Source organism: Melopsittacus undulatus, chromosome 12 (assembly GCF_012275295.1).
Source record: "Melopsittacus undulatus isolate bMelUnd1 chromosome 12, bMelUnd1.mat.Z, whole genome shotgun sequence".
NCBI classification, from domain to species: Eukaryota; Metazoa; Chordata; class Aves; order Psittaciformes; family Psittaculidae; genus Melopsittacus; species Melopsittacus undulatus.
Window position 1 is genome coordinate 17124468 of NC_047538.1, and position 10091 is coordinate 17134558.

Here is a 10091-nt window from a genome sequence, read left to right on the forward strand (position 1 = left end):
CTCTAAAACACTACCAAAGATTATTTTACTTAGAGAAAATGAAGTCCTCAACAAGCTGGTTAACATTCTGTGCATTGCCAGTTTCACTATTTAATTGTATATTATGTTTCTCTATTTCTGCAGTTCTTACATAGAAATACAAAATACACTTAAGGCTGAAAGATTCCTAAACAAAGCTGCAAATCAGCAAGGAAGCTCAAACCAGACTGTATCTGAAATTACTAGCTGGTCTTGAATTGGAAACCAATACCACTATAAGCTCTGGCAAACAGGCACTATGGATAAGAATATGCTTTTAATTGATTTCTATGTTTTACAACACCACTGGTCTACAAAACTTTAGAAACTTTACAAAGTGAAAAACATTAAATGGCAGAGACACAGATACCGTAAAATAATAGAACTGCTAAACATTTAAATTGAGAGCTGCTAAAAACTTCTGAAAGACTGGTTGCCAGAGCAAAGAGAGAAACCTTCTGAAAAATACCTTAGGTCCTATCATCTAGTAAGATATTCTATTCCGATCTTTAAAATGGTATTGTAATTAAACGTTTTTCGTGTGTGAGTCTCCCTTACTCCCTAACCAATGGTTAAGCAACCATTCTCCAATCTTCAGCAAGCCACTGGCACTCTGGTTCTGAAATTCTATCCTATTCCTAAGCACTGCAGTTTCCCCCCCAAAATTATTCAACATTTACAAGCGTTGTCTAACAGCCATGATCATCAGCAAGGGCCACATCTTTCATTGACTTAATGAACTTGAATGTTCATTAGCAGTAAACTCAGGAGAGACTCAGAACACCACTCTGCCATTTCCACAGATCAGCAATATGTCTGTGCACCTCTTCCAATCACTTGTGGACAGACATAATAACAATGGAATTTATGATGCATTTCTCTCCTTTTTTTTTTTAAGGTGGAGCAAAGAAGTTTTTTAAACAGACCTGTAAAACCTCAACAGTAACTTACCCAGCTTCTATCCTTCAGACCAACCGAATCAAAGAAGGTACAGAATAAACACATTCAGTGGTAAAACCAAATGACTTGACTAGAACAACAAATCAAGGCTTGGAAGAAAAAAATTAAAAAATCCCACAATTCACAATCCAAGGTCAAGCCTCCATTGTTTGAGCTGCTGCCTAGACGCTTCCATTTTTCTTTAAAATCAAAACCAAATATGCCCACATATCCTTTCTGTTCATTTGCATATACTAAAGTTAAATAGCTGAGAATTTACTTCAGTAAGCCCCACACTGCATTCTGCAACTTACATATAAAATATATCTGAAGTTACAGAATAAAATTGTAACAAAGCAGCTATCTAAAATACCAAACATTCTTTCGCTGGCAGTTACATTTTAGAAACAGTATGCAAATGTTAAATAAGCAGCTTCTCACTGAGAACTCAACATTCTTATTCAAAAACTAAAGTATAACTCATAGTTTGAAGGCAATAACATATAAAAATCTTTCCTGAACTCAGAAGTAGGCTTTTAAGTACTTCACTAATGAAATATAAGATTACAAAGAAAAGGAGAGGAAGTAAAATCAGAACAGATAAAGTTGCACATTAGATATGTTAAATAGCTCTTACTTCATATAAAAAAAATGTAACAGGATAAAAATTTTCAATTAAAAGCTAATGAAGTAGAAAAACACTCCTACACAAATAGTCTTTGTTCACTATTAGTTATTCTAATAGAGTGCTTTGAATTTTTACTGGCCCAGGTTATCAAGTTCAGAATATAAATTAACACTTTCATCACCACAGAATAGGAAAAAGAATGTTATCGGACTTTCCAGTATCTTTCATGGAATTTGAAATAAATTGAAAATCCTCCTGGTTACAACTGTACTCAAACAGTGACTGTCCAGCTCCCTTCAGGAAAAATACGTGAGTTGCAGTGAAATTTAAACTTTAATATGTGGCAAATTCTGGTAATATCACATGAAGGAAAGAGTTATTTCAGAATTTGCTGGAAATAAATTATTGCTTTTCTCCTTAACAGGCCAATCATAAACATAGCTTTTATATTTGAGCACTTTCTATTCCCATCACATGGGGTCTCAATTAAACAGAATCCAGAAAAAAATCTTGAACAGAAGCAGTATTTTGTTTTAATGATCCTTTACATTTGGAATGTCAACCCTGACATCTCAGTAAGCATCCACTCCAAGAACAACTGCCTTTTATTATGCATTATCTAAAATAATATCACAAGTGATAGTAAATGCACTTAGCATAAGCACTGCAATAATTTCAGTGTGAAAAAGAGGATTCAAGGCAGTTGAGAGAACTCAGAAATTCAAGAAAGAATATTTGAAATTTAGCTACTATTTTAGATTAATTTAAAATGTACCACACTAAAATTAATGGGGAAAAAAAGCAATTCAGTAAAGCACCACAAACTCGTTGAAAATTGACAGAAATGTAGGCTGCATTAAATGGACACACATACCAATTCCACATCAGAAGGTACGTTCAGTCCCGGGGGAGCAACAAAAGGCTCTTCATTTTCTTCTGTGTTTTCTGCCTGAGCTGTTTCTACGAGAAAGGGCAAAATAAAATACTATAGGACAAACAAGGTCAAAGTACTCCCATGATAACAAAACAATTGTTAAAATAAAGTATATCTAAAAAGATGTGCAATCAAGAAATGTATCAAATTCATGTATAACCAGCATTTGCACTGAACACATTTTAATATGATTACTCTTCCTGGTGTTCCGTGCGATTTATTAAGATTATGTCTTAAGAGCGGTATTAGAAAAACTACAACCCTATTAACCTTTGCACTGACTATGGCATTGTAGGCAAACAAGTGTCAAATCAAACAGGAAACTTTCATTTTCACCAATACCACTCTTCGGTTTTACAAGAAAACCCACACAAATTTAAGGGGAACCATTTTTAATGCACTGATTGCATTTAGTCCTTTCCTCACAAGGACTAAAATATTAGATATCCAATACTTCTAAAGCTGTTAAAACCCATATATCTGGTCTGTTTAAATTCAGTTCTGTGTTTATCAACCATTTCAGCCCATGCAAACAAACCTAAAGCACTTTCACCAGCTTTCTAACCCTAATGGAAATTGAATAGGAATGCAATAGGGAGGCTAAAATCCACTTTCACCACCTACAGAGATAAACCAGCAGTTGTCTTACTGATTGATTAAAATAAACATTGCCATACATCTATGAGTTCAGTCTAAAGTTGGTATGGTTTATTTTCCATTAAATTTAACATACCCACATATTTAACACATTTGTCATATGAACTACTCATCTAAAATAGTTATTCTTCTATAAAGACCAATTTGTATTACATTCTGTTCATTGGTACATCAGAAACATTCCTCTGAAAGGATTTTGCTTCACAAAATTTTATTATAATTGAAATGGAAAGTTTACTTTTCGAAGTAACTTTTGTATTATCTATTCTACTAGCTTTAAGAGAAACATATTCCAGTTTTATCATAACAAATCAGATAGCACAAACTGCATGAAAACCTGATTATGGGAACTGTGAACATAGCAAAACAGCCTAATCATCCATGAGATGTCACAGCAATTACTGCACACTGGGTCTTATCCATGCAAGAGAGCTAACTTTTCTGTTGCTGTCTGGTGGCTTGTTGGGGCAGGGTTATTTTTTAAATGAACCCAAATAGTTCCAACTCCATAAAGGCATACAGATTTTAGCATCAAGGACAGAAGGAAGAAACAGCAGAAAAAGCAGAACAGGATAGTTGCCTTTGGCATCAGCTCCAGTTAACATCTGAAGTGTTCACAGAACTACAGCCTGTAATTCACGTTACTTTTATCTGCATCTTCCACTACTGGATTTTAATCTGCTGGGATGTATAAAAAAAATTCATATTAAGAACTTACAGCTCTGTATTATCAAAAATTATTACCATACAGCAAACTATAAAAAGTCTGTACAGTTCAACCACAGAGAAAAAAATAATCAATATTATTATTGATGTTTCCAACTCACTTCAACCCCAAGTACTTTTTCCTCAAATACTATCAAGTGTTACAAGAAAATGTTCCTTTTTTATCCAGCACTACTAAAAATTTTCTAGAAGATAAAGTTCGGTAAAAAAAACCTCACACTAAGACAATCTTTCAATGACCTGCTATGAGGATCTCTACTTTTCATCTGCAGCACCAAGAATTCTCCCATTACACCACAAGATTCTGTAATAGCTTAGCACGACACTTCCATGCCACGTCAAATATTGATTAATTAAATACTAAGTTGTTGGAAGACTGGATAGATCTCTCTCTTCTAATGACTAATGCATTTTACCATTATTCTTTAAAACGTGACTTTCTTAAGGCTGAAATATGTTATTTTAGGTATCAATCTAGGGAAGCAAAATAATGTGGAGCAACCCAGACACAGCTTGACCTCACAACAGCTCTCTTACTAAACGAAACTGAAATCGTTTTTTTATTCCTTATACATGTGATCAAATGCAGATTCTGTAACATTATGGCACATTTTCAAGCAGTTTTGCAACAGCCTCCTACAATACAGACACCCGGTAAAGGTTCAGCAGATTTGTCTTTTTAGTGACTGAGAGGGCATTCGCCTGTTTAATTTCTTAAGCAGTAGGGAAGGATGGGGAAGCCAAATCACAAGCATATTGTTCTCTACCACCTCCAAATTTTTACGAGGCTTTTCCCCACGTATATGTAGATCCACTCAACATGAAAAACACCCATATCATAAGAATACTCAAAAAAACTATTTTACACACAGAGAGCTTGGAAACTATCTAGTTGTGAAACCTATCAAACAAATGTGAATAAAACAAATGAGATAAAGCCCAGAAAAGACAACGCAATTCAGCATCAGTATGAAGAACATGGGAGAAACCCTTGATAGAACACACATGGCATGGATGCTGCCCTGACACCACCTCTCATGGCAGAAAAAAACCAAACCACTAAATAAGCTTTAGCACCTCTAAAGTATCCTTCTAGCACTCAGCTCCGTAAAAAAATGCACTCTAATACCAGAGTAACTCACCAACGTGTAGTTAAGACAACCCAATTGTTAAATAAACAATCCTTACGTTAGTAAGACATAGTTCTATAACACTTGAAATCCTTAAGTCTTCATGTTAAAAATGCAAAGCTACTGTAATTAAAGATGGGAATGTGAGAACCTGAATTCTGCACTTTTTAAGATCACAGAGAAGGGCACACTATGCTGAAGACAGACTCAACAGTAATTAGGATGGCAAAATCTAAACTTACAAAAATACATATTCTTATCTCAGATACTTTGAAATTTTTACTTGCATTTTAATGAAAAACATTTTCAACCTTCAGCTGCAAGTGACAGACACAGGGGTGCTATGTTCTTGCTCTCAATTAACCTTTGATATTTTTGTATTTTTCCCCCCTTACCTCTTTGTTTTGCTGGCTGATGTTCCTCCTCCTCAGTGGGTTCTGAAGGGTCATAATAATCACTGCCATAATGGAATCCCACTGCATTATAGGTACCATCCTCTGCCAAAGCTTCACTCAGTCTTTTATATTCCTCCTCTTGAATAAAAATGAAATTACCAATCATTAGAACATATTTAAAAGCCAATTCCTTTAAAAAAAAAGTTTTCTTACTTTAGTTTTTAAATGGGAAGTTTTCACCTAATTATTTTACCTTTTATGCTAAAAACTGAATAGAAAAAATACAGCATGTACATATGGTATATATTTCTTCCTGAAGAGATAAAGGCTGTAGGTTAAAACATTCTAATGTAGTTATGCATACAAGAGCACAGAATTTCATTTATACAACACTACAAATGAAGCTGAATGTGCTTATTTGGGGGTTTTGGGGTCTGAAATCCCAGTCTGCCCTCAGCATCTGGGCAATTTCTGTGTGGATCTATATTTAAACTATCCTGAGGTCCTCTCACATACGCAAAGACTCCCGTTTTTCGAATCCACTGGGTACTGTCAAGATAACATCAGAAAAAAGAGAGTATAAAAATTAGGAGTAAATTTAATTTCATAAATATTTATTTAAACATGTGCTAAACTCAGGAAGTTTCCTTGAGCAATACCTTGCCTCGCCTCCTCCTCAAGCAAGTCCGTATGCAAGGCTAAATACCTCTCTTCATCACAGAGGGCTTCTATTCTAGCTTCCTCCTCAGATAATTGATAATCTCTGTTCCATGTGGAATATTCAGCGTCATATTCAGAAAGGTCATGCAGGTGACCACGTCCATCATACCTGCAGGATGAAACAGCTGGTCAATACAGAGAACTTAGGGCTTGAGTTTATGTGACTACTTAAATACTTACCCATTAAAAATGAAACAAAAATACTTATACGTTAAAGCATATTTCCTTTTAGAAGTTAAGTTTAATTTTGCTAATCATTTGTCACCAACTATTGAAAATTTAATAGTCTAAATTCCTCTCAAAGAAACTAGTAAATTATTACAATTAAAGGCAAAGCTATCCTTTAATAGATTTACGTGGGATCCATTTCCTTAACAGCTCTTACCGTACGTGCTTCAACCAACCAATCAATGTCACTTGCAAAATACGTTTTTCTGGAAAGTCAAATAGCTTACATTCACACAAACCCGAGTACATAAATACCTATCCGTAAGAACCAAACGGTCGAAATTTCCTCGCTTCTTTCTGCTAGTCCCGAACTCTCAGGAGATATCTTCACCATAGAAACTTGCGTCCATTGGAGGTAAAATCATGGCTAGGCTCGGCCCCTAGCCATTTGGCTGAGGAAATAAGTTCTGGGTTATGTGATAGAGAGACACACATACATAGGAACAGTAACATATACATGCAATTTAAGGAGGTTCACCGTAAAAACGGCAAAGATCAATGATGTACAGTTCCTTTCTACTAAGCAGAAATCATTTTATTTGCAGGAAAAGCACTGCATTGGGATGTTTTCAGAGAAACTGATTGGAAAGTAAAGTGACAGTAAACTCGACTCCGCTGAGGTGTCTTCCCACACACAACTCTTGACTTGTGCCATTTTGCTAGACCAAAAACAAAGAAAGTAAATAATCTTATAGCGAAGAGTTAATGAAACACATAGGTCTGGTTAATCAAGCTCTGTCCACAGGCAAACTTCAACCCATGTCTTCTCATAGCAATGTACTTTTCTCAAAATGGTGAAAAAGAAAACTTCCTGCTGCTGGAGATAAAAGGACTCTAAGCCTCCAAAGGAGTTTACAAGATTAGTAATTGCAAGCTACCTTAACTTACAGATTTGTGTTTAGATTTTTTCAATATTATATGCACATACATGCACATACTTAAGTTTTTGCTCCCAGCAATTTCTTTAACACCTGTAAATTGGGTTACTGTTGCACATGATCACAAAAACAGCCTCTACCTACTAACAAAATTGGTCACAAAAGTGATTTTGGTTAGAAATGCGCATCATAACACTTCCACTCTCATGTACACAAGAAACTAAAGACAGCTTAAAACATTTATTTGCTTTTTCACATCTTTGTGTGTATTTCAACTTCACAAATTAATTTCAATCATAAACATCATTAATGACATAAACTAATTTAGGGCCCTTTCTTTTTTCTCCAGTCTTACAGAAGGAAAAGACCTTCTCTTACTGGTATCTAAGCCAAATGTAACTGCTAAATCAAAAGAGTAAGAATCAGGTACAGCACCAAAGCAAGACGAAACTGAGGGAGCAAATATCTATAGTATGTCATGTGATCCTTTTCAAAACAAAATCCTTTCCCACTGAGGTTTTCAAGGTCCACCACAACTCTTAACTTGTACTTTCAGTGCTCCACACAAATACACCCAACCTGACCTCCCATTTTCCCGCTCTCCAGGAAAAATACCCAGAAAATTCATTCTGATTTGATTTATTTCTAAGTCCCACCCTGCACTGCTGAAACAACTTAAGGCTTAGGCCAGAAGAAACATCAAAGCAGATGTTCCTCTCCGGCTATGAACCTGTGCCTACTGCAAAGCAACAAAAAAAGCCACCCCTCACAACAAATTTGTAAAACAAGCATCCAAAATCAGAGCTATTCTGCCCAAGTGAATCATGGAACAAGTGAAAATTTATTAGGCCAAGAATTACTTTTGGGGCACCCCACAAACAGCCTGCAGCCAGATTACATAGGAGAAATAAGAAAACACCATTTCCCCAAACATGGATAAATACCTCCCTGCTCTCCATACTGCACTGTTCTCACTTAGAGAACACCTGAAGTGCCTAGGAAGTATTCCCACGCACTAAGGCTCCCTTAGTTTCCAAGTAAGAAGAGATTATGTGGTTTGCATTGAAGAGACCATTTCTCCTCTCCACTCGGCTCTACAAACCCTAGCCTAATCTGTGCAGCAGATAGGCCCAACACACACCAAGTGTCCGAAGGAGGGGACCTTCCCAACACTACCAAAGCAGGAACCCCGAGTTCCCACTGCCAGGGGACAGCCCTACAGCGTTACAGAAGCAGCACTCGAAGCACTCTATCAGGAGGAGCTGCCCTCCACCTCTGCAGTGAAGAAACTCTCCACAAGTCTGCCAGAGTGAGCCCTTTGTTCATCCCCCGCCCTCACTTGCCCAACAGCACAAGGGGAGGAACAGAAAGAGGCTATAACAGGAGATCTCGCAGCAGAGTCTGGGGGTTGTGTTACACCGACCTATCGATCATGATCTTGGGGTCTCCCATCCAAGGAATAAGGTGTCGCCCCTGCTCCTGGTACTGAGCCTTCTCATCATCTCGAAACAGCTTGCAGGCATAGCCGAACACCAGCAGCTCCACACGGCTATTCCCACATCCACCTCCTCCTCCACCTCCTCCGGGGGGCCCAGGCACCGCTCCCCCGCCTGACAACAACATTAGGGGCGGCGGGCCTGCTTCTTCTGGAGTCCGTCGAGAACCTCCGCCCCCTCCGTACATCAGCGGCGGCTGCGGCGAGGAGGAGGAAACCGCAGCAACAGCGACTGTCCGAGAGGCGAGTCCCCCGCGACACCGGGCCCGCGCTAAACTCCCCAGCTCCACAGCACCACAGTCGCCATCACCCGAAACAAAATGGCAACCCTTCCGCTTCCGCTGGTGGAGTAGAGCTCCATTGGCTTGAAGTACGCGGCAGATTCGTCGCTTTTCACAGTCCAAGTGGAAAAATCGAAAGAAAACGCGGAGCGACGCGGAGAAACCCCGCGCTACTGGCAGTGCAGCGCGGAGCCTGAAAACACTCCCGCGGTTGCTAGATAGGAGGGGCTGTAATTCCGCGGGTGTGACGAATGTGCGTCACTAAAGCGCGGATTCAAGGGGAGGGGACGGGCAGGGCTCCTTGAGGTGCCTGGCGAGTGAGGGGTGCTCTTTCTGCCCTAGGGCTGTTGTGGGAGATCGGCTCTTTCGTGGCTTATCCCGGCTGTGAATGTGTGCACAGAGTTTAGAAGGAGAATGGGGGAGGCTGCAGGGCCTCTGAACGCGGGGCCTTCGTGGTGTCGGTCACGCTGTAGAGAAGCACCACAGGGGGCTGCCGGAGGGGAGCCAACGGCGAGGGGAGCAGTGCAAAGGCAAAGGAGATGGCGGGGAGTTAACGGGGCTAGGCAGAAAGAGGTGATAGAGCGGGAGAGGGGTCCCGCAAGGTGGGTTGTGGGAAGGTTTAGCAGAAGGTGTTATCGCCTTAGGCCTCACATGGGAATTCCAAGGGGAAAAAGTAGGCCTGGGAGTGTAAACTGGAAGAGGAAATGCTCTGGCGCTGAGGAAAGTTATAAATAAATAAATCGGATTTTTTTGGCAAATTTGTGTAATCTGGGGTGAGATTTTCAGTATTTTTTACCTGAGGATTACTGTTTTCATCACTCTTCAGGAAGTACAATGCTTCCAGTACCTAAAGGAGGCCTGGATGTCTGGGGAAGGATTTTTTTACAAGGGCCTTCAGGGACAAGGGAGAATAGCTTTAAACTGACAGAGATTTATATCAGATATAAGGCAGAAGTCCTTCCCTGTGAGGGTGCTGAGACGCCAGCACAGGGTGCCCAGAGAAGCTGTGGCTGCCCCATCCCTGGCAGTGCTCAAGGCCAGGTTGGACACAGGGGCTTGGAG

At 39.3% G+C, this 10091-nt stretch overlaps 1 protein-coding gene across 3 annotated transcripts in view; it reads right to left on the reverse strand.

The window, feature by feature from the left end:
- Positions 1–9125, reverse strand: part of SFSWAP (splicing factor SWAP) — a 48626-nt gene extending 39501 nt beyond the window's left edge. The window contains exons 1-4 of one of the 3 annotated variants that reach the window (XM_034068522.1): positions 8677–9125; positions 6087–6256; positions 5428–5565; positions 2460–2545 (exon numbers count right to left, since the gene is read on the reverse strand). In XM_034068522.1, coding sequence (XP_033924413.1) covers positions 2460–2545; positions 5428–5565; positions 6087–6256; positions 8677–8936 — 654 coding nt within the window. In that variant the 5' untranslated portion in view covers positions 8937–9125. The remainder of the gene's footprint in view (positions 1–2459; positions 2546–5427; positions 5566–6086; positions 6257–8676) is intronic. The other 2 variants (XM_005147727.3, XM_034068523.1) reach the window with 2 other exon arrangements.
- Between the last annotated feature and the right edge of the window lie 966 nt (positions 9126–10091).